This window comes from Martes martes, assembly GCF_963455335.1.
Source record: "Martes martes genome assembly, chromosome: 9".
Lineage (NCBI taxonomy): Eukaryota > Metazoa > Chordata > Mammalia > Carnivora > Mustelidae > Martes > Martes martes.
The window spans coordinates 15,764,330-15,789,508 of record NC_137896.1 but is presented as its reverse complement, the minus strand read 5'-3'; the positions used below and the strand labels follow the sequence as shown (position 1 = coordinate 15,789,508).

The 25,179-nt window shown below is 44.6% G+C and overlaps 1 protein-coding gene across 1 annotated transcript; it reads right to left on the bottom strand.

Annotated features, from left to right (window-relative positions):
- Positions 1-4,636: 4,636 nt before the first annotated feature.
- Positions 4,637-5,101, bottom strand: GTSF1L (gametocyte specific factor 1 like; the record flags this gene model as incomplete). Its single annotated transcript, XM_080814661.1, has 1 exon — positions 4,637-5,101. One exon carries the CDS (start codon positions 5,099-5,101, stop codon positions 4,637-4,639), a length of 465 nt encoding a protein of 154 aa, XP_080670787.1.
- Between the last annotated feature and the right edge of the window lie 20,078 nt (positions 5,102-25,179).

The window sequence follows — 25,179 nt, the reverse complement described above, 5'->3', positions numbered from 1 at the left end:
TCACAGATCTTAAAAAAATTTTTTTTATTTATCTGAGAGAGAGAAGGAGCAGGGGGTGGGGGGACAGACAGGGAGGGAGAAAAGGGCTTCTTGGAGCCTGACACGGAGCTCGATCCCAGGGTCTTGGGATCATGACCTGAGCCGAAGGCAGACACTTAATGACTGAGCCACCCAGGCATTCCTGTTGTTACAGATCTTAATAAAACAATATCTGCAAGGGACCTGGTCCCAGTGTAGCTCCCCTTTCTTTCCTCCTTCCTCTGCCATGCCAGAGCCCCCTCTGCCCTAGGACACAAGCTCTCCTACTAGACTCCGTCTTTGCCAGGAGTCCTCAACGTGAACCTGGAAAGCTTGCCTGGTGCCCAGGGCTGGTGGGTGCTTTTCCCTGGCCATGGGCTCTCCTTTGTGATTCAGCCACTGGTGCCCAGCCCAGCACTAGCTTGCTGTGATCACCGTCACTGCTAGCAAATGTTTCTATGACGCTCTCGGTAAGCGTGTGGCTTGTAGCCCATGTTCTCTGGAGACTGGCCCAGGAGGGGCAAGGAATGAGGACTGAGGAGAGGGAACAGCTGTTGAGATCCAGCCCAGGAATTTATAACAGACAATCCTTTCTTGCCTGGTCTTTCTTCCCTGATGTCCAGGCAGGAGTTTTTCTTAAGCTCTTTTATTCCTTATTTTTCCTGAAACACCTCAGGTCAGGCCATGTGGGTCAGTGGGCCAAGTGGAAAACTTGCCTACAGAGGGCTCTGTCAAGATAGAGCTTACTTCTATCTCTGCATAATGGCATCCTGGAGCATTGTGTTGGGAAAGATTCAGAAGGTATTATCCAGGCTTAGGAAAGTGCTGTGGTTGATTAGTTATGTCTGTTATATGCATGGGAGGTGGTGGCAGCGGCACACATTTCATGTGTTTACCTTTATCTTTGGCTTGAAATTATTGGTTGATATTGCTCAGAATATACATGTATTTGGTTTAGAGAGGTAAATGAATGTTTTTTAATAGGTGGGCTAAGTGTGCTTTCATTTATATGACTATTGACATATTTGGATTGATTTTTACCATTTTATTTTGTTTTCCCCTTTTTTTCTTAATTGAATTTATAGTTGTCTGTAATCTGGTCTGTTTTCTCCTTTTGCCTGGTTTGAATTACATAAAAAATATTTCTTTGATTTTAGAGGCTATTTAAAACTTTTCAGTATGCATATTTGTCACTGTTTCTGTTCTTCTGAATGATGCCCTTTCCTGGCCTGTTTTCGTTGAGTTTTGTTTTATAATTTTAAATGAAAAATTGATGATTTTCTCAGATGATTAACTTTGTGTACATATTTTATTTTATTTTTTAAAAAGATTTTATTTATTTATTTGACAGAGAGAGATCACAAGTAGGCAGAGAGGCAGGCAGAGAGAGAGGGGGAAGCAGGTTCTCTGCCGAGCAGAGAACCCCATGCGGGACTTGATCCCAGGACCCTGAGACCATGACCTGAGCTGAAGGCAAGGGCTTAACCCACTGAGCCACCCAGGCGCCCCTGTGTACATATTTTAAATATTCACTTACTCATCAGTGTTTCTCTCACCTCATTACATTTTCTTTTCGCTAAGTAATACCACCTCCGTTTCTGCTACTAGTAGGTAGCATTAGTTGACAGCTTCCTGTGTGCTAGATAGTCGTCCTGATTTTATCATGTGTTAAATCCCTTAATCCTCCACATAGTCCTGGGAATTTGTCATCTCTACCTTGTGGATGAGGAAACAGAATTGCACAAAGGTTGGGTTGTGCTGGAGATCCAGCATTAGGAAGAGGTAGAGCTGGGCCTCAGTCCTGGCTATTTTGTTTAAATATTGTGTGTGTTTAATTTGTTTGTGTAAAATTGGTTTAAATCTGTGTGTGTTTAAATTTTTTGTTTTGAAATCATTTTAGGTTTACAGAAAACTTGCAAAGATAGTACAAAGAGTTCCCATATACTTTCCACCTGGCTTTCCCTAATGTTAACTTTCCCTAATGTTCCCTAAATGTTAATCTTTCAAAAACATTGTGCATTTAACAGAAGTTTATATTGGTAAAATACCAGTAACTAAACTATGGACTTTATTTGGATTCACCAGTTTTTCTACTCATGTCTTTTTCTGTTCCAGGAACCAATCTGGGGTCCCACATTGCATTTAATAAATATACATGTATTTTAAAGACCTTTTATTATTGATTTATTTATTTTTAAAGATTTTATTTATTGGGGCACCTGGGTGGCTCAGTGGGTTAAAGCCTCTGCCTTCGGCTCAGGTCATGATCCCGGGGTCCTGGGATCCAGCCCTACATCGGGCTCTCTGCTCAGCAGGGAGCCTGCTTCCCCCTCTTTCTCTCTGCCTGTGTCTCTGCCTACTTGTGATTTCTGCCTGTCAAATAAATGAATAAAATCTTAAAAAAAAAAGATTTTATTTATTTATTTGACAGAGAGAGAGATCACAAGTAGGCAGAGAGGCAAGCAGAGAGAGAGAGAAGCAGACTTCCCGCTGAGCAGAGAGCCTGATGCGGGGCTCAATCCCAGGACCCTGAGACCATGACCCACGCCGAAGGCAGAGGCCTAACCCACTGAGCCACCCAGGCACCCCTAAAAGACCTTTTAGTATAGAAGATTTCAGAGTTATATAAAAATGGAGACAATAGTAAAATTTATCACTCAGCTTCAACGACGATTAATTCATGACCAATTTGTTTCATTCATGCCCCAAACCAAGTTACTTTTTTCTTTTTCCTGGTCCTGGTGGTCTGTAGTTTACAGATGTGCATCCTACAGATCACTTTATTTTACCTGCTTCCTATATGACAGTTTTCTAGTTCATGTACTTGATTAAACATGGTGTTTCTAAAGCCAACACCTAGAACTACTACTTCTTGTCTTTTTTTTTTTTTTTTGCAAGAAGAAATCTTTATTTTGCATTTTGTAGAAAGAATTGAAGGGCCCAGAAGTGGCAAAGTTATGATTACTTAAAAATAACTTAGTTAAAATTTCATCCTGGAAAGTTTTCAAAAGAGTTAGTCTCTTGCTGTTTAAGAAAGTGTATTTTAATTTTTTGGCCAGAATATATATTCACATGTAAAAGGCACTGAAGGGCTGCAGGCCCACTCTGTGGCAGATGATCAAAATTGTCTGACACAACATGAGCAAGAAGATCTAACCTATTCCAGTGTTTTCTCCTCTGAGAACCCAACTGTTACATAGACTGTTGGCTAAAGTGCGGTTGAGGTATGCCTTTGTTGAGGGTCATAAGGGAGGGAAGAGTCATGAGTGCCAACCATCACGAACTAGCCAGCCTTCTGAGGCATCACCATTTCATCTTAATCTTCCTCAACAGTTAATACGACTACCATTTTGGGACCTTCCATTTTTAGTCTTGAGTTTCTTACATATGAAATAACGACAGATGAATTTGGTCTGTGAATCCTCTTAGAATTCCAGATAGCATTGTGTTGGTGTATGTTTTTCTGAGGGGAGGGTTCCAAAACAAAAGCAGGCAGGGTTTTCAATGTTCATGAGACACAGTGAGGTGTAACATAAACCATATGATTAAACATTTTCTTTTTTTGTCTCCCTGTGGATAAAATAAATACCAGATACTCAAGAGTCTATAGTAAATTCTCTCTCCCCTAGTTCTCTTCCCTGGGGAGAGATGATAAGTTGTTAGGGAAGAGACCAGCCAACTTTTTCTGTAAGGGATCAGATAGGAGACATTGTAGGCTTTGTGGGCAGACACCTGTTCTAGTGTGTCCTTGAGAGAAATTTTATAGAAATACAAGCACGTACGTATACACGATCTCTCTCACAATTCTGCAAAAATTGTAGCATCATATACAGAGTATTCCAGACTTGGCTTTTCTCATTTAAACCAGAGGGTGGCAAACTATGCTCCTCATAGGCCACTTCAAGCCTGTTACCAGTTTCTATAAATAGTTCTCTTGGACGCTACATTCATGTGTCTGCATACTGTCTGTGGCTGCCTCCATGCCACCAAAGCAGAGCTGAAGAGTTGTGACAGAGAACATTTGGCTTGTGAAGCCTAAAATGTTTACTCTCTGGCCTTTTAGAGAAAAAGTGTGCTGGTGTCTGAGTTCAACACTGTGTTTTAGCCCTCCCAAGCTAGTCCAGAAAGAGCCTCCTTACCTTTTCTCATGGCAGCATACTACATCTTTGTATGGCCGGACCATCATTCAATCAGTCCCTCCCCTAAGGGATATTTAGACCATTTCCGACTCTTTGACCCTTACTGCTACAAATAACATGGCACTGGGTAACCTTGTACTTACCTCATTTTCCTCAAGTGTGACCATATTCACAGGATGAATTCCTAGAAGTGGTATAGTTCATGGAAGCAGGGCGCACTGGTGATTTTTACAACTAATGCCAAACTACCCCCCACAGAGGTTTACCAGCTTACATTCTCATGGTGTTATGAAAGTGCCTCTTTGCCCCGTCTTTGCCAGCAGAACGTCCTGCCAGCCTTTAGACCTCTACCAATTGCTACACGGGGGGGGAAAAAAAAAGGTAGCCCAGGTGGTTCACTTTGCATGCTTTTATTTGGGTGAGTTGCATCTTCTTTTAGGCACTTAAGAGGCGAGTGGCCCCTTTCTGCTGCTGGTGGTTTACTCTCCTGGTCTGAGGGTCTTCTGGGGGGTGGTCAGGGATGGGGGGTGGGCTTCTCTCTCTGACTCTCTTGTATCGCTTTCACAGACAAGCTTTTGGGGAACAAAAGTCTTAAGGACAAACATGGGACGGCAATTAGTGCCATCGACATTCCAGACATCAGAACTGGGGAGCCAGGGGGGCCCTGGAAGGGCATTTCCATTCTGCTCTGAACTTGGAAGGCTAGCTTTCAGGGGGTGCAAACCGTCCTCCTCCTCCACTGTGCTTCTGTTAATGCAGGCAGCCTCGTGTTCCTCCAGCTTCTTGATGGGGACCACGTGGCAGGCATTGTATTTGCAGCTGGCCATCTTTTTGGCCTTCTTGGGGTTCTTCCTCCTGCACGATGCCAGGTGGTACTGAAATCTGCTGAGCGGGACTCGGTGGTGAGGGTTGTAAGGGCAGATTTCTAAGGCTTCGGGTTCCATGATGAATTGTTCAGCAGACGAGCTCACTTCCCGGAGTTAAAATGAGATGCCCTTCGTGGAAAAACGCTTTGGTAAGGAGGATGGAGTTGTCCTCTGCCCAGAATTGGCCCTTAGAGCTCGGTCAGCCACGTTCTTAACAACTCATGCTTCCTGTGCTCTGCGACCATGAGTGGTGGGTTAGGAAAAGGACAGGAACTGTCGGGGACAGCTGCACAGAGACCGGGTTACAAATGGCAGGTGAGACAGAGGAACCTTATAAAGCAAGAGCCAGAAAACCACAGCTGCCCCACAGGAAGGTAAAGAAGGTACAAGCCTGCTGCCCTTGAGTCTGAGAGGTATGCTGTGTGATGTCAAGGAGCAGTCATGAAAGGTCACAATGGGCAGCTTGAGTCATCAGCAAAAGGCTACTTGTCCGTTGCTTTCAAGGGGCAGGGTGGCTTTGGGAAAAGCTGCCATTCAAAATTGTGGCATGTCTGTTGTCATTTAACTGTTTCTAAACTTATATGTTTAATATAATTCCCTATGTATTTGGGGTTAAATCTACTATATTATTTCGTGCTTCCTAATCAATGCTTTGGTTTTATTTTTTCTCTTTTCCTCCCTGATTTTAAATAGATAATTTTAAAAAATCCCATTTCCCCCATGATTTTGTAAGTTCTACATTCTCTAATAATTTAGTGATTACTTTACAAATTAAGACATTCATAAATAACCAAGGTTTAGAGTTCATAATAGTTTCAACCTTTTTCCAAATAATACAGGATTTTTTCTACATTTACTTCCCTCCTAACTTATTATGTTATTATTTTAAGCCTAATTTTATTTATTTTTTTTATAAGATTTTACTTATTTACTTGAGAGAGAGCAAGTGAGAGAGAGAGAGCACAAGCTGGGGGGGAGGGGCAGAGGGAGAGGGAGAGGCAGGACCCCTACTAGGCAGGGAGCCCAGTGTGGGGCTTGATGTGGGGCTCTATCCCAGGACCCTGAGATCATGACTTGAACTGAAGGCAGACACTTAACCAACTGAACCGCCCAGATGCCCCTTAAGCCTAATTTTTAAGAAGCTCCTAAGACAACATTGCTGTTATCATTTGACATGGTCCAAGTTTGTGGACAACTGTCCTCATGTTGACTCCTCTCTGCTACGTGTGTTTCAGACCTGCCACATGGGATCACTATGTTTTCATTAGAAATTTACTTTTTAGAACGTTTTCACAATGAACCCTTTCAGTTTTATCTGAAAATGTGTTTATCTCATCCTCATTCTTGAAGGATGACTTAATGGAGTATACTTGTGCTTTTTCCTTTCTTCCCACTGAAGCAGAGTTCAGTTTCTTCCAGCTCCCGCTGTGGTTGAGAATTCAGAATTCCATCATCACCTAACTTCTTTTGAAGGTAATCTGTTTCTTTTCATATGTCTGTTTTATTTTATTTTAAGATTTTGCTTATTTATTTGACAGACAGAGATCACAAGTAGGCAGAGAGGCAGGCAGAGAGAGAGAGAGGAAGGGAAGCAGGCTCCCCGCCAAACAGAGAGCCCGATGCGGGGCTCAATCCCAGGACTCTGGGATCATGACCTGAGCCGAAGGTAGAGGCTCTAACCCACTGAGCCACCCAGGTGCCCAAATATGTCTGCTTTAAAGAGCTTTTCTTTATCTTTGGTTTTTCTGTAGTTTCACTGTGATGTTGACATGCGGATCTCTTTATTTATTCTTTCTTTGTTTTTACTTTTAGGCCTCTGGAATCTGTGGATTAGTGTCTTTCATTAGTTTTGGAAAATGTTTAGTCGTTGTCTCTTCAAATATTGCTTCTACCTTATTCTCCTACTTCCACTGAAATGATACATGTCACTTCCACCGACATCTCATTGTCTGAAGCAAGTCTCAGGGCCACACCTAAGGTGGAGGGTCAAAGAGGCACAGTCCTATTGCGTAGTCACAAAGAGGAGAATAGGAACTTTGTTCAGAGTCCAAAAAGGGGTACCTGGCTGGCTCAGTTGGTGGAATGTGGGACTCTCGATCTCGGGGTTGTAGGTTTAAGTCCCACGTTGGGTGTACAGATGACTCAAAATCTTAAAAAAAAAGAAGGTCCTAAGAATGTCCTGTCTCTCCTTGTCACTAGTGTTTGTTTTCCTTTTCTCCACACATACAGAACATACTCTCCCCTCCACCAAAGAGAGAAAACCCAAAGTCCTAGCTTAGACTGGGGAGATAAACAACTTGGTCAGTGCTCACTGGGGGCTTCTTGACTTCTGGCAGGAGCCTACTGCTCTAGGGTGGTGGGCCTTCTAGTGTCTCTAACCAACCTGTTGCTGTGAGGAATGAGGGACTCATAGAGTCATGCTCCCTGTAACCCTTATTCCCCATCCCCCCCGGGATATATCCTGGTATACTTTGCTGGGAAACTGTCCTCGGTAAATTGTAACTTCCATACAATTTATGGGATGGAGTGCCTATTTTCTCCAAGCCTGCAACCCAGTTTTGGATGAGGTATGACATTGGCCCTGCTAGGAGTTAACAGGTGATTTGGCATCTGCTTTTCCATAACCCCAAAGCCTGGCACAGTGTGTGTGGGCGATGCTGACTGTGCTTTTTCAGTTCCCAGTCCCATAGCCTTTTTCATGCTCATGACCAGGGCTGACCAAGGCACCGAGTAATTCAGGCATGTGTAAGTGTGCAAATGGAGATGATAAAAGCACTTCATCCATCATTGAAATCCACATAATAAGGAACAGGGCTTTAGGTCTTATAGCTTCTTTGTGGCCAACCGCCCATTAGTGTGGCAGGCCAATATTTAGTCCATTATGGAGAGAGGGAAGGCCGGGCTTCTAATGCTTCTAATGGATGTCTTGAATGGTCCTCAAGCCTGCAGCCTTCTCCCAGCTTCTGCTCTTGAGCCTGGGACCTGACAGGTCGCTCACCATGGCAACTCAAGAGGAGTGAGGGATGCAGACACACCTATCTAACTGGCACTTCCCAGGCCTGTCTGCACTTACCTGACCAGTAAAGCTAGTGAGGTCAGAGTCTGCTCCTTCCCGTCCCACACTTAGCATCTTGAGACATGCAGCTGACAGATGGTAATGCAGGCATGGAGAAGGTCTCAGAGCGTGCGGCAACAATGTTTCTAAAAATGAACAATTGTATATCTTGGCCAGCTAAGTCAGCAGTTGTCATTAGGGAGTGGGATAGAGCCATTAAAAGATTAGAGTCACAAACTTGTTAGAGAGATACCTGACATCAAGACTGGCCTCTCTCAGGGCTGGCATCCCTTCTGGAACATCCCTGGAGGGTGGTCATATGATGACAGGGAGCTCTCTACCCCCTACAGAGTTCTGCTGTAGATTTCTTACACTGAGCCAAGCTGACCTGCTCCTCATACTCCTTAGCAGTCGTGACCTCTGTGTCTTCTGATCTGGCAGCATCCTCCAAGACGGGGGATATCCCACATATGCCAAACTCATGTTGTGTGTATGTGGCACTGGGGTGGGCGGGCCACTCTATTTCTGGCTCCCAGTGTCTCTCTTTATGTCCAGCAGACAGGTGTGGATAGCCTGGGTAAACCCCCTGAACACTTGAGCTCAGACCCGGGCTTCTCCCACGCCGCCCTCTGTGGGCTGCTCCTTGCTCAAGGCTGCCCGGGTCTCAGCCCACTGGGCTCCCGCTAGCTTCTTTGAGTTGAAGACTTGATTTTGAAAAAGTGGTTTTGGTTATGTTTGTCGGTATTATGTGCCATGGCTGTGCTGGATTTGTAACATGAGTTGGAACGCATCTTTTTCTGCTTTCTGGGTAGTGAAACAGCATAGGAACATTCTTGGAAAGTTTGAAAGAACTTGTCTGCTAAACTCCGACTCACCTTTTTGGGACATAGTTCTCTATGTTCAATTTGTTTCCATGGTTTTCTACTTCTCTTGGCAATTGTCATGTTTCTAGAAAATCATGCTGTTACGGCCAGAATTGTGTCCCCCCACCCCCTCTAAATTCATATGTGGAAGTCCTAACTTCAATGGGATGATATTTGGAGGGGCCTTTAGGGAAGTTAAATGAAATCACAGGGTGGGGCCCTCATCCAAAAGGACTGGTGTCCTTATAATAAGAGAATGAGGCCCCAGAGATATCTCTCCACAGGGACACAGAGGAGAGGCCATGTGAGGACACAGAGAGAAAAGGACCATCTGCAAACCAGGAAGAGAGGTCCACCAGAAACCAACCCTGCCAGCACTTCCAGCCTCTAGAATGGAGAGAAAATGAACTTTTGTAGTTTAAGCCACCTGGTCTTTGGTATTTTGTTATATAGCCCGAGCAGACAAATACACATGCATTCCCCATTGAACATTCTAGATAAACTAGCCTACTGTGTGTAATTAGTATTCTCTTATAATTTGAAAACTCCTCTCTCGTTAAGTTCCCTTTACTTTTCTAATTTTTATCTAATTTTTTTGTATTCTCTCTCTCATGCAGTTCCTGCTCCCTCCCTTTGTTGGGCTTTTACAAGTCTAGCTACCTCAGATCTTTATAAGGAGCTGAGTCTTGGATTGAGCAGTTCTACTGATTTTTATGTTGTCTAGTTCATTAACTTTTACCTTAACTTTTTTTTAAAAGATTTTATTTATTTATTTGACAGGGAGATCACAAGTAGGCAGAGAGGCAGGCAGAGAGAGAGAGAGGAAGAACGGGCTCCCTGCTGAGCAGAGAGCCCGATGCGGGATTCGATCCCAGGACCCTGAGATCATGACCTGAGCCGAAGGCAGAGGCTTAACCCACTGAGCCACTCAGGCGCCCTACCTTAACTTTTAATGCTCTCCCTGAGTTTATCTTGTTGCTTATTTTCTAGCTTCTTGAGTTGGATGCTTCATTTACTTTCAGTTTTCCTTGTTTTACAACAAAAACATTTAGAGCTGTAGGCAGTGTCTGGTTACATTCCACGAGTTTTGCTATGCGGAGATCCAGTTGTCCTTACATTTGAATGGCCTATCATTGCAGTTTTGTTCCCTACCTTGGCTTATTTAGGAATAAGTTTTCAAGTGACTTAATTTCTTTCATTAATCCTTTTTGTTTAATTTCTGCTTTTGTTGCGTTGTGGTCAGATAATGTGACCAAAGAGGATTGCTTATTAGGATCTCTGAGGTTTTCCTTGTGGCCTAGAATGTCATCGGTTTCAGTCACTTCCTTGCAGATGTTTGAATTAAATATCTTCTCTGTTTGTATTTATTAAATGAAGCTGGAACATGAGTCCTTCACATCATTCAGGGAACTGGCATATTGTATCCCTGTCGTGGGGAGTCACAGTGTCTGTCAGCATGATCCAGGAAGTCCTTGGGGAAACTGCCTGCGTACCTTCACTTACCTCAGTGTTGCCAATCCTCAGTTTCTCTTAGTACCTCTTACCATCTGGAGCAGCCAGTTTTCCATAGAACACATTTCAGAGAATTCTGTTTTTAAGATTTACTCTTATTTCTTGAGGGACAGTTATTTATGAAAGGTCATAGTCCTCATTCCTTCCTCAGGCCCCTCCCTTTGGACCTCTAAGCTCATCCTGAGTCGTGAGTTGCTTCTCTGTTCATTTTTAGAGAAGGAGACGTTGCGGCGTGGGGGAATGTCTGTGTGCTTCTGTAGGATGCTGTACCAGTCTCAGCGCAGCCAGTCCTTTTGGACTGTTTGCTCTCCTTTTGCTTTGTTATCTTGGAGGCCCCATTGTCTGAAGAACCGAGTGGAGGAGTGAGGCTACATGGCAGTGACTTCACTGTTGTGCTTAACATTTTTCAGTTTGCCTTGGTGGCCTGAAGTTAGCAGCGCCCCCCTTGTGCATCTACCCACAGGAACAACCCATATCTCATGCTAACGCCAGAGCTGGGGTATGAAGTGGGGCTGCAGCCTGCAGTGCCATGAGCTAGCCCTTCTGTGCTTCAGAGGTAACATCAGTACCAAGTGTTGGTCCCCTACAGCTTCCCTGTAACATTAGCTTCCATGCTCCTTACTGCTTTGAACGTGTCCGTTTCATGGAGTCTTGCTGGGGATGCGGCTCTGTCTTCACTTGGCTTCTCCCAGAAGCAGAGCCTGAGGCAAGGATTCGGATGCAAGTAGTTTCTTCAGGAAGTGCAGGTAAGCCTATAGAGAGCAGGGAAGTGAGATACACGTCTGTATGCAGGGACGAATATTTAAAAAGAATAAGACAAACCCTGTAATCTTATATCTTCTATGCTTTCTAAAGCTGTCAGTGTATATATTTTTCCATAATAAGAAAAACCAAGAATTATATTTAGAAAAATATATATGGAAACCAGTAAAGATTTACAAAGGTTAAAGTGTATGTGGTTAATCTAGCTACTTCAGTGGGCATCTGGAGGCCTTTGGGGAAATAATAGGGAAAAAGCCACACAACTCAGAATGGCCCCACCCAAGGGGTCAGGGAACTGGAGCATGTTTATACCAACTTCCAAGAGACTCATCTTGGAGGACTATTTCAGGGGGTTTGTGAGTTCCTTGGTACTTCTAATCTGCTAACGTGGGCAGTTACGGAGCCATGGACAAATGTGGAGACTGGAGGTTAGCCAGAACTCACTGGAAGTTCCCAAGGATATAGGTGGGGCATTGACTGCTTCTGCCCCAGAGTCCTATTATCTTACTCACAGATCTATTTCTTCTTATTTGGTACTCATGGGAAGTCCAACAAATGTTTAACAGCCAGTTCTTAACAACAACAACAACAATAACAACAGAAAGTCCCTGATTTGTAGCATCTGCCAATTTCCATGGTATAAACACTCCCACTGTGGCCAATTTCAAGCTACCAACAGTTTCACAAGGAGCTGGCAAAATCCAGCTCTCCCCCAGCACATCCCTTATCAGTCCTTTGCCGCTTGGCCTGTCCTTGCATTATGTCTCACTTGAAGGTTTCTAGCATGTGGTCTGGGTTTCTCCGAGGTTTACACACTAAATACAGATTTTTCTGTGTTTTTCTTTTGACCATTTCAGCTGGCATCTGGCAAAAAGCAGTTAAGTGTATACCACTGTCAGTCATCTGGAAATCCTTTCACTTTTAACCTTTATGTGGCATTTCACTGCATGTGGGCTTTTCGTAAACAGCATTTATGTGAGTACGGGGAGGGAAAGCTGCTGCCCTTTGCTCGCACTGACATCTCCCCAGGAGGAGTTCCTGACTGCATTGGCCAGGTTGCCGATTGAGAAATCCACTCGACTTGTCTTCCACATCCCCTATCGTGTGGCAGGCTGGGGGTTGTGTGCCATCTTCCCCTTCTTTGGCTCTCATTTTCTCATTTACCTGTTATGGTGTGCTGGGTTGTGAAATAAAATACAGGATGTCCAGTTAAACTTGAATTTCATATAAACAGTGATACTTTATTAGTGCAAGTATAATTTAAATATTGTATGGGACATATTTATGCTAAAAAATTACTTGGTGTTTATCTGAAATTCACATTTAAATGGACAATCTTGCATTTTTTTTTAAAGATTTATTTGTTTGACAGACAGAGATCACAAGTAGACAGAGAGGCAGGCAGAGAGAGAAAGAGGCGCTGAGCAGGGAGCCCGATGTGGGGCTCGATCCCAGGACCCTGAGATCATGACCCGAGCCGAAGGCAGAGGCCCAACCCACTGAGCCACCCAGGCGCCCCGACAATCTTGCATTTTTTTGCTTGCTATATCTGGCAGCCTAGATACTGGTGACTTTGTTCTGGATTTGGGTTTTCATGGAGCCTCTGGTTAGGGCTCAAGCCCAATCACAGTAATGTGGAAACTTGTTTTCCATTTCCTTTAGTATTTGGAGCGTCTGTCCCTTGGGCACTTCCTAAGGAAGGGAGGGTGGTGGGGTGGGATTTGATGTTTCTGGGTCCTCTAGCACACTACCATGAAATACCGGGAAAATCTCATTTTTCGTTAAAGATTTGGATTTTGGGGGGCACCTGGGTGGCTCAGTGGGTTAAGCCTCTGCCTTTGGCTCAGGTCGTGATCTCGGGGTCCTGAGATCGAGCCCCACATTGGTCTCTCAGCTCAGCGGGGAGCCTGCTTCCCCCCTCTCTCTGCCTGCCTCTCTGCTTACTTGTGATCTCTGTCTGTCAAATAAATAAATAAAATCTTTAAAAAAAAAAGATTTGGGTTTTGGTTTTGGATTCATCCTGAGTCTTGAATTTAATCTGTGCGCATTTACTGTGACACCTGTTATGTTTGGTCTTCCTTTTTTTTTTGAGAGAGAGAGAGAGTGTGTGAGAGGGATATGGGGAGGGGTGGAAGGAGAAGGAGAGTTTCTTTCTTTTTTTTTTTTTTTAAGATTTTATTTATTTTTTTGACAGAGATCACAAGTAGGCAGAGAGGCAGGCAGAGAGAGAGGGGAGGAAGCAGGCTCCCTGCCAAGCAGAGAGCCTGATGCGGGGCTCAATTCCAGGATCCTGAGATCATGACCTGAGCTGAAGGCAGAGGCTTAACCCACTGAGCCACCCAGGCGCCCCAGAAGGAGAGTTTCTTAAGCAGGCTCCACAGCCAGCAGGTGTGGAGGGCTTGATCCCTGAGCCACCCAGGCGCCCCCTTTAATTTTTTCTTTAAATGTATGTATGTAAGATAAGTTAATTAAAAAGAGCAACTCCTGTGGCACTTGGGTGGCTCAGTTGGTTAAGCAATCCACTCTTGATTTTGGCTCAGGTCATGATCTCAGGGTCATAGGATCAAGCTCCGCATGGGGCTCCGACTGGGTGGGGAGCCTGCTTAAGATTCTCTCTCTCCCTCTTCCTCTGCCCCTCCCCACCTACAGCACCCCCTCCCTTGCTCGCTCACTCTCTCTCAAAAAAAAATTATAAAGAAAAAAGTAAAAGTAATGAGGTATTATATGAGATGTGCAAAATGCTGAAGAGATGTTACCCAAAGAACTGACGTTTGGGAAACACCATGTTCCATTTATGAAGAGAAAAATTAGTCCCCGAGAGGTCTTTGAGAGTCAAGGACTGGCCGCAGGTGCTGGACAGGCCTGGGAGGGAGACAACAGTGGCCCAGGAGGGAGACACCCGTGGCCAGCTTCCTCTGGGAAGCCCAGCGGCTGCAGCGCCACCACAACCGCCAGAGGGCAGCACGGCTCCAGCTTCAGCGGCAGCTTCTCCAGCAGTCTGGCGGCCTTGGGGGTGGAGGCCTTGGCAGTGTTCCCTCCTCCGAAACGCAGGATCTTCTAGATTCACCTCAGTCTAGGGAACCCTCAAATGGAGGTCTGGGACACACTCCCTTCAAAATTACCTGGGGGTTTGCTGTCAGATTTGGGGGCCCTTCTGGACCCATTGAATCAGTACCTCTGAAGCTCCAGGTGTGTGGGATGGGGGTGTCAATGTCCAGACAGCAAGGTTAGGAGGCCTGGAGAGTTTTGTGAGCTTCTGTTCCAGGGAAGTGCGCCGAGTCTTCCAGGGTCAGAGTTTGGGGGTGGTGTTATGTGTGTGGTGTGTCACAGTGGGGAGCACAAGATTATCACACCGAGTAAGTAGGATGGAGGGTAGAGGGGCTTGGGCATTCAGAAGGGCTTGCATTGTAGCCTCATCTCTTACCTGGGTGGGTGACAAGGTTTTGGATTTTGCTTTGTTTTGTTTTAGGGTTTTGTTTAGCATTTCTCAACCATCCATTGTTCCACATCCATCCAATATAGTAACTAAACTCCTATTTTGTGTGCTTTCCAGGTGTGGGGATACAGAGGTAGGTAGACAAGACAGACACTATCCTCCCCATTCTGGAGTTCGTGCTTTTGTGGGGGAGTCAGAAAATGGCAAATAATCCCACAAATATGAAATTACAAATTGTAATTGCTGCTTTGAGCGAAGAGGAGTTTAGGGTGTTATGTGAATGAAGAACTAACTGTAGGAATACGCAGGAGGGCGCAAGGGATTCTTCCCTTAGGAAATTATGTTTGAATTGAAATCTGAGGGGTGAGTAGGAGTAACAAAGTGAAGAGTCAGGGGGAAGGGTGTCTCAGGTGGGAGGAGACTGCATGTGCAAAGGGCCTGAGGTGAGAACCACTGCCTTTGAGGAATTTCAAGAACTTGGCATGGCTGGAGTACAAGGAGAAGAGGGGAGGGTGGCTGGATGTGGGGTTTGCCAGTAGACAGGGACCAGTACCCTCAGGTTCTCAGATTTCCCATCTTCAAAATGAGGCAGTAAAGTTTACCTTGCAAAGATGATTAAGGGTAATGATGAGTACAAAACATCTAGTCTAGTGCCCAGTACACAAATGGTGTGAGATGTGAATGAGAGTAGGGAGAGGGTAGCTGGGTGGGGGCCCAGCCTGGTTGAAGAGTAAGCCGTGGGGAAGTACCGGGCAGGTGCAGGGACCAGAGCTGTCTCAGTTAACTGCAGGGACCCAACTGAGAAGCATATTTTAACCATGGTGAAAATTACCGTTGGCATTACTCTCGTTAAAAACAAAGTGAAATTGGAGAACATACTGTTGTCTTTAACTAAGCCAAGATGACTAATTATTAGACTCATTTTCTAAAGGTTACCATATACAGACTTGAGGAGCTGGAGAGAGGAGAGTTTGGAAACTGGATTCATTCTGAAACCTCGTAGATGGGACTAGTGTGAGGTTTCTGTGTGTAATGACTGTGAACATTCAGTTTAACTCAGCTGTCACCACAGGTGCGATACAAAACAAAATGTTTTTCAGGAGCTCTAAAAGCTTCTTGGGGCAGCTCAGGGCAGTGCCTGGAGGGATCTCTGCCAAATCATAAAGGGTAAGAAAGTGAGAGCTTGTTATTGGGTCTGGAGGGACCCTGAGCCCTAGCTATGATTTTGACACTTGGTGACCATGTGGTCTTGGCTAACTTCCTCCTTTCTTTGGGGCTTAATGTCCCCATCTGGAAAAAGAAGGCCCAGACCAGATGTTCGTTAAGGGCCTTTCCAGTTTGCTGCTGTATAATATTTATTGATGGTGTGATCATGGAACTTTGCCCTGAGACCTTGCTCTGCTTACTGTTAGATCCTTAAGGCCAAGACCAGTGGCCGGGCATCTATTATATTGGCTGAAATGAAGGATTTCTTTTTTTTTTTTAGAATTTATTTATTTATTGGACAGAGAGAGAGATCACAAGTAGGCAGAGAGGCAGGCAGAGAGAGAAGGGGAAGGAGGCTCCCCACTGAGCAGAGAGCCCAAAATGGGGCTTGATCCCAGGACCCCGAGATCATGACCTGAGCTGAAGGCAGAGGTTTAACCCACTGAGCCACCCAGGTACCCCAACGACTTTTTTTTTTTTAAGATTTTATTTACTTATTTGACAGAGATCACAACTAGGCACAGAGGCAGGCATAGAGAGAGGAGGAAGCTGGCTCACCGCCGAGCAGAGAGCCTGATGCGGGGCTCAATCCCAGGACCCTGGGATCATGACCTGAGCCGAAGGCAGAGGCACCCAGGTGCCCCCCACCGTTTTTTAAGATTTTAAGTGATTTCTAGAACCAACATGGGGCTTGACCTCACAACCTTGAGATCAAGAGTCACATGTTCTACCAACTGAGCCAGGCAGGCACCTCAAATGAAGGATTGGATGAAGGAGTGAACTGAGTTTTCATTTGATACTCATTTTTGCCCATGACAGGAGCATTTGCTGACAGTTTCCTGAGTCACATATCATGGTTTCTGTGTTAAGTATGTTTTGAAGTTATTCACATGGTAGATTTGACCTACAGTGTAATTTGACATTCCTTTTCATTGTAGAGTCTGTATCACTTTCTTGGGTACCTTCACTTCCTCTTCACTCTCATTACCAACATAAGCAGTTGGATTTATTTTCAGTGCCATTTTTTCACCAAAAAGCAAAGTTTCATCACTTCTTGGGAGTGGCTGGGGACGCAGAAGGACCAAGACAGAACAACAGAGCCCTTGAGATGCAGTGGGTGGTGGACTTGGCTCTCATTGGCTACGAGTCATACCTTAGCCAATACCTTCTCCATCTTCAATACCTTCTGCACACAGTTCTGTAGTACGCCTCATTGAATTCATACCTCAATTCTGGTATTTGAGGATGGCTTACAAATGGTTACTGTTGACTTCATGAATGCCTAGGAGTCTATTGGGTTTCTCAGTCTCTGCTTGCGAGACCTTGGTGTCTTCCAGGCTTCTTTGGCTCATCTCATTCTAAGTTCTCTTTGTTTATGCAGAGATCTAGAATCCCAACCACCAGGTTTCTCTCAAAGCCTTAGTCTTTCACTGGGAAGAGAGACATGTCACTAGATGTCAGGCGGTGAGATGGCTGTGTCTGGTCCCCTAGTGTTCTTGTGAGCTAAGCTTTTAGCCATGTCACCTTTTGCCCTTAATATCTCTTCTTGTGTGTAGACAGTCGGAAACTATCACCTGCGGTCAGGACTGAAAACCGTTTTTTTGTGTTTCACAGTCATGAGGGATTCCTCCCCCAGCTTCCTTCACCTGTGGTCTCCTCTATTCTGGCTGCCAGCCTTGGGGACCTACTGTGTGGACCATGGTCCTCCATGAGTCACAGGGATGAGCGAGACAGAGCTCTTGCCCCTCAAGAATGTGCAGTCCAGAAGGGAGGTGGGACAAATGTGGCCACATTTCCAGACTAAAAGAGTGACATGCATGCCAGAAGAGAGAAGCGATGGAGCTGTGATTGTAGCTAGGGAGGGGTCAGGGAATGATGTACATTTTTCATAAAAATGCATGCACATTAAAATGGAAAAAAATAAGGAAAGAGATAAATAAAAGACTTCCCCCTCACGCGCTCAAGAACTACCATTCAGACTGTTTCTGTGTGGAGTTTCTAGATGGAGAGGCAGATAGAAATACGTTCGTAAAATGGGAGACTTTTGAAAATAAAATCTTTAAATGTAATTTCATTTGACATTAACAGAAGAAAGGGAAAGAAGTGAAACCAAAGGAATTTCTGAACCTCAAACAAGTATTTCATCACAAATAGAATTGTTTCCTAAAAGATCCCACCAAGTTTAATAAGAGATGAGCAAAAATATGATGGTTAAAGTCCTAAGGTTTTAAAAATACATATATTTTATCATAAGCACAATTAGCAATGGTATTCCTCCCAGGTAAAATACTTCCAATTAATCCAATGGCAGAATTTTTGAGCAAGCAACATAAAATTATCCATTAAATCAAAAGACATGGTCATAGTCTGTGAAAAGTCTGTGACTAACGTTTCCATTCGTTCCCTAATCCATTTTTCACAGAGCAGTGTACAGCCAGTCCTGTCCTGTGAGCTTTGACAAATGCACACTCACGTAACCAAGATACAGAATGCCCCCCCCCAATTTCTGGGTCCCTTTGCGGTCAACCCCTCCTTCCCCATCTGGACATTGGCAACCACTGATCTGTTTTCTGTACTTACAGTTTCACCTTTTCCAGAAAATCACAAAATTCATACAGAAGCTAGCCTTTTGACTTTTTTTTTTCACCTGGCACAATGCATTTGAGATTAACCGTGTTGGGTGTTGCAGTAATTCCCTCCTTTTTATTGCGAAGTCCATTGTATAGATGTACCACAGTTTGTCTGCTCACCAGTTAAAGGATGTTTGGGTTGTTTCCAGTTTGGGGCAACTTGAGTAAAGCTGCAAAACAGTTACATACTGGGTTTTCTGTGGACATAAACTTTCCTTTGTCTTGGGAAAATACCACTGGGGATGAGATTGTCAGGTTGTAAGGTAAGTGTTTGACTGGATAGGAAACTGCCAAACTGTTTTCCTAGGAGGCTGTACCATTTTGCATTCCTACCAGCAATGTGCAAGAGGTCCAGGCACTCTGTGTCCTTTCCAGCAGTTGTCATTGCCAATTTACAAAATCTGATCATTTTAACAGATACGTAGCAGCATTTCATTGTGGTTTTAATTTGTATTTTCCTGAGAAGAACCACATGTTCTTAGAATCTTCTGATCTATGGTCAGACGCATTATCCATTGTGCCACTGGCTCCAAACTGAGAATCATGTGACCTGTTAGTATGGATAGATGAGTGGACTCCTTGTAATAAAGAATAGGTCACTAACCTTCTGCTTCCTCCTACCTCATTCCTAGTCTCCATATTTTTATATTGCTAAGTTTTAAAACATTTGTTATTTCTCTGAAATCACAGCCTGAACATTGGTGTGCTAGGCCCTTTGCCACAATGCCTCCCTCTCCCCTGCTGAGTTTTCTACTTTTTATTTATTTTTTCATTTGCTGGATTTTATTATCAAGTAGTTTTTGCAAGAAAGATTAATAGGCAGGTACACTCTGAGTTACCTAATGTTTGTGAATATCTGTTGCCTTTGTATTTGAACAACATCTACGCAGGATAGAATGATCTTGGCTCACAGGATTGATTGATTTAAAATAAAAAAAAAAAGAATATTTATTTGAGAGAGGGAGAGAGTGAAAGCAGGGAGAGGAGCAGAGGGAAAGGGACAAGCAGACTCTGGGCTGAGGGCAGAGCCGGTTGTGGGACTCAATCCCATGACTCCAACCAAGATCATGACCCACGCTTAACCCACTGAGTCACCCAGGTGCCCCTTAGCTCACACGTTTTAATAGAAAACACCATTTTCCCAAGATCTGACTTTGACTAGCACTGAGGAGAAGCTGAATCCAGGCTGATGCTTCTTCTCCTTTGTAGATGATTAGCTTTTTTTTGCTAGAATGCCGAAAGATATATTACTCAAAGTTTATTTTCCTTTTTCTAAAAATAATTTCTATTTTAAGAAAGAATAGATGCACATAGAATTAAAAAGTCAAATTGTACTTCCCAGGAAAATCAGCTCTCTCCTCTTGCCTTTCTTCATTCTCACCAACTTCTTCCAACCCTTGAAACTGTTTCTTTTAGCTTTAGGTTTGTATTTCTAAGTAACGGTTACATTCTGTAGGCCCTGAGGCCCTGAGGCCTTTCCTTGGGGAACGGTGCTTACTGGCTGATGGGCTCTACTTTGGGGTAAAAGGGCAGGAGTCAAGGTGTGTCACTAGGAGACCTCAAATGTTGATATCTCCAAGTCCTTTCTCTTGGGCTAGTTCTTCTGGGCTAGAGAAGTTGTTCGCTCTCCTGCCTCAGGACACTAGCCCATTCTGGGTCTGAGTAGGGAAAGGGCTTCTGTCTCCCACTGTTCAGTGTGCACACTTAAACTTCATTCTGGTGTTGCCATTACAGCACCTCATACCCTCCATGAGCAGTGACTGATGTTTATTTTTGAGCCGCTGGCTTCAACCTTCCCAAGAGAGTAACCTCCCCACTTCTTTCTGTTGGGTGGAGGCACCATCTCTTGGCTTTGCTGGGTCAGGGAAGGAAGCTGGTGTCCGAGATGCTCATCGTACAGACTCTTGGTCACTCCCGTTTCAGTATTTCTTGTATGTCTGGCTTTAGTGGTGTTCTGCTTGATTCAGAGTTCCGGGGCTCAAGTTCCTTTTCTCTTTGCAGGTTCCCCATCCTGTAGACCCCACATATAGGTCTCAGTTTTTTTCTTTTCCTAGGTCAGTTACTACTTACCTATTCATGTTTTATCTTCCAAATATTGATAACATCTCCTCTGCTGTTATGTCTTCTATTATTTGGTCTTGAGAATTTATGCGTTTAAAATATTTGTATTTTTTTAAAGCTTTTATTTATTTATTTGACACAGAGAGACAGCAAAAGAGGGAGCACAAGCAGGAGAAGCGGGAGAGGAAGAAGCAGGCTTCCTGCTGATCAGGGAGACCGATGTGGGGCTTGATCCCAGGACCCCGGGATCATGACCTGAGCTAAAGGCAGACGCTTAATAACTGAGCCACCCAGGTGCCCCTAAAATATTTGCATTCTTTTTTTTTTTTTAATTTACTTGACAGAGAGAGCAAGAGAGCACAAGCAGCGGGAATGGTGGGGAGAGAGAGGGAGAAGCAAACTCCCCGCTGAGCAGGGAACCCGATGCAGGGCTCCATTCCAGGACCCTGGGATCATGACCTGAGCCGAAGGCAGATGCCTAACCATCTGAGCCACCCAGGTGCCCCAAATATTTGTATTCTTATTATATAGTTTTGTAGCAGAGAACACTTGCATGAAATTTTCTTCTGGATTTGGGATTATGTTTTCTTCTACACTGGATTCTTCGCCTTCAGGTGATTCTTTTTCTTGGCGTATTGGTCGGTGTATGTTTGTATAGTTGCCATCTGTTTCTTGTGCTCAGGCATTTCTATCTAGGTATTCCTTTTGCTGTTGTATAGTGTGACTTTTGGACTCATTTCTCAGCATTATCTGAGACAGGTTTGTGTACAGTCTTTGGAAAAAAATACCTGGGGCTGTTCTCTCTCACTCAGGAGACTATGTTAGTACGTTATGCTAAGGTACAGCTCCCCGGGGAGAAGGATTGCTTTTCTTTGGGAATGTGGGACAGTTAATACTCAACTTCCCCCTCCCCTGGCCCTGCAAAGCTGGGGGAGGGGCAGCAATAAAAGTCCCACCCAACATCCTGAAATGAATAAATGAAGGTGGTAGGGAGAAGCCCATGGGGCAGCTGGTGGCTGAGTCAGGCAGGTGTTATGAGGGGATAGGATGAGGTCCCCAAAGCCCATCCCTGGTCCCCTTAGTGGCCATCATGAGAGTGAGTTGGTAGGACAGGAGTGGGGTGGCCCAGTCTGGAAGTGCTGGCATTGGATGAGTGGCCCTGTGGCTGCTTCTTCAATGCTTGCCAGGATCAGGATCATGCAGTAGAGAATCTGGCAGGCTCTGGCCGGTGGCTGAAGAGTCCAACTCCAATCTGAGGTCAAGTCACCAGGGACCATTTATTGATGTTTCTAGGGAGAAATGAGAAGGAATACATCAATTGAATAAGATGATGTTCGTTTATTACATCCATGATGTCTTTCAAGGCTTTGAAAAACACCCTCTTTTGTCTAATTAGTCATTGTGACCATGTCGCCATGGAAACCATTATGTTTGTACTCAGAATAGACACGTGTGCATCCATTAAAGGGACACAGTTGCCAAATGTGAGCTAGGGGCTCAGGGTAGAGTGGCTTTTTACAGCACAGCCATCAGGCCTTCTGCAGAAAGTGTCAGGAAACAAGAAAATGGCTGTTCTTTCCAGGAAGGGAGACACTCTGGTGTTAGAGCCTGGATTTAGGGGAGTGTGAAACCAGGAAAACTTGAGTTCACACTCACGGTGAAACCCCAAAGGAAGATTTTTCCTCCTCCTCCTCCTCCTCCTTCTTCTTCTGCTTCTTCTAACCAATGTCAAGGATTTTTTTTAACCTATTAATTTCTGAAGGAACCAGAAAGGTATTAAAAGCTGGGTTAGAAGGAAGTCCAGAGAGCAGACGTGAATATAGTCAGGAAAGTGAAAATGAGTTGGTTCATGGAGTTAAAATTGGCTTTTTCCAAAAGGGCTAAGGGTGGCGATAAAGTTTAATTTCCTGTTAAAAAAGTATTGAGAGGGGCACCTGGGTGGCTCAGTGGGTTAAAGCCTCTGCCGTCAGCTCAGGTCATGATCCCAGGGTCCTGGGATCGAGCCCCGTGTCGGGCTCTCTGCTCAGCAGGGAGCCTGCTTCCTCCTCTCTCTCTGCCCACCTCTCTGTCTACTTATGATCTCTGTCAAATAAATAAATAAAATCTTAAAAAAAAAAAGTATTGAGAGTCAGCAAGTGCCCAGTGGAGGTAAGTGAGGGCCCTGGTGGGGGGTGGGGTAGACAGGCTGGGATGAGGAACTAGAGCAGGGCCATGCTCCCCAGGCCTGGGCAGTCTGGAGGGCTGCACACAAGGAGCAGGAGGCTGCCAGGGGAAGAGGCTGGGTGGTCCCATCCTGCTTGTGTTAATGTCCCCAGCATCCAGATATTCTTGTCTGTAAACTCATGCACTGGTATGTCCTTGTTCATAGCCACTATCTCTTGTTTTACACACAATTCTCGTAACCTTAATATTTCTGGCTTCCTGGTCATGGTGAATTAGAAATAACAGAAGAGCCATTGGTATGACTGTTGTTGGCACCAGCAAATGGGAAGAGCTGAGAGCTTCATGGGTCAGGGGCTGGAGAAGCATAAAAGCAGTCACAAGAGGCTGGGACATAGCATGCTGGACCATTCATTGTGGGAGCAAAAAGCTCTCCACTTGCCCCTGGCCTACCTCATTATTGACTGTTCTTAACAATTGACTATTCTTAGCAATAGCCTTGAGTCATCCAGGAAAGAGGTTCTTGATGACAGCAGGAGTTTGGGGCCATAAAGTTCCCGATTCAAATCTCCACTCACTATTTGTGGGGTTCCAGACAAATCACTTATAATAAAGCCTTCATCTTAGAGTGATGAGAGGATCACCTGAGCTTACAGGGCACATGGTAAATGCTCATTACAAATCCGCTGCTATTAGCAGAGAAGTAAATGGTGATCACCTGCAGGCCACGGCATGGATGAATCTCAAAAACATTGTGATAAGGGAAAGAAGCCAGGCACCGAAGGGGACCACTGCATGGTTCCAGCTACAGAAATCAGAAAAACAGGCAAAACTAATCTGTGATATTAGAGGTCACAATAGTGGCTATGACGTGTAGTGCCTTTTTTGTTGTAAAACGGAACAGATGCAGAAGTCTGCGTAAAACAAACAGCTTAGTGGATTGTGATAAGTCCACCTGAGAGGCTGCTGTGAAAGTCTTCCTCCTGCCAAATGTTTTGCTTCTCCATTTAGGTGTTGGTTCCTCAGGGGTGTTCAGTTTATGAAGTCAGGGAGATGTGTGCCCTTTTCTGCATGCATATCATGCTGTCATAGAAAGTATAAGGTATTGGCTCTAATTGTTATTTTGATTATTACTTGTTATTTATTTATTTGAGAGAGAGAGAGAAAATGAGTGGGAGGGGCAGAAGGAGAGAGAATCCCAAACAGACTCCATGCTCAGTCTCATAACCGTGAGATCATGACCTGAGCCGAAACCAGGAGTCATTCGCTCAACTGACTGTGCCACCCAGGCGCCCCTGGAATTATGATTATTAATGTTATTATTGTACTAACTTCGTTGGACCTCAAGTTCTTCATCTGTACAATGGGGATGATAATCCCTTCTTTGCAGAATTGTTATAAGATGTAGTTTTTACAGCACATTCATTCATTGGTCCATTTAGCAAATATTTACTGAATGCCTGTGTGCCTGGACACTGTTCTTGGGCCTGGTGATAAGCAGCAAGCCAAACAGACAATAACCATGGGGCTTCCATGCTAGTGAAGGGGGAGACACATGCAAGGCATTCCCTTGAAGGGACTCATTACATTCTACAATGCCCTCTGGTTTAGAAAATAAAATCTTAGAACACATCTCCATCCCAAATGGTTAAGATTTTTGTTTGTTTGGTTTGGTTTTGATTTGGCTCCTTAAATAATTTGCTTCACTTGTTATGAAAGCTTGACTTGAACCAAGTCAGACCAATGAAGGTGTACGTATGCTATACTAATTTCTGACTTTTCTAGAATTTCTGGGTGCAGTTAAATTGTGAATTAGACCAAACCATCCTTCATGAGCTACAGTGTTGGGGGCCGAGGGAGGCATAGCCCAGCAAAGAAATGCCTTCTCCCTCCTGCTTTGAGGAACTTAGATTTCTAGGCCCTGAACCCTGCAGGCAGGAAAGCGTTAAGAAAGAAATGTGCATTTCCACTGAACAAGAAAATCAACTTAGAAAAGAAATGTGTATTGGAAAATATCTATTTGCCTGCAAAATAATGTAAAAATAATGAGCTCCTATTCCCCTTTGATGTGCAGCGCACGCTTTTAAGGAAAGATTCTGCATTTCTGAGATACTGGGCCTGGCGTGTAATGAAGTGGTTGTTATGGCAACAACTTTCAAAAGCAAGTATTTTCTGAGAGATGTGCTCCACACAGCCAGCGTGAGAGAGGAAAACATGAAAACAGAGACAGGGAGATGAGCTCAACAGAAAGCATGAGATGCCGAGAGCGTCCGCCCTGTCCGAGGGAGGGGGGCGAATGTGCCCTCATCACCACCCTGGCCTGGCTGTGCAAACTGCAAGAGAAGACAGGTCCCTGCCCTGGAATGGGGGGTGGGGGAAGGGAGTGGAGGGCCAAGGCAGTGTCTCTTACCTGGAGATGCAGCCTGGGGCTGGGGACTGCATCACCAACCATGCTCCATGATCCCCCTTGA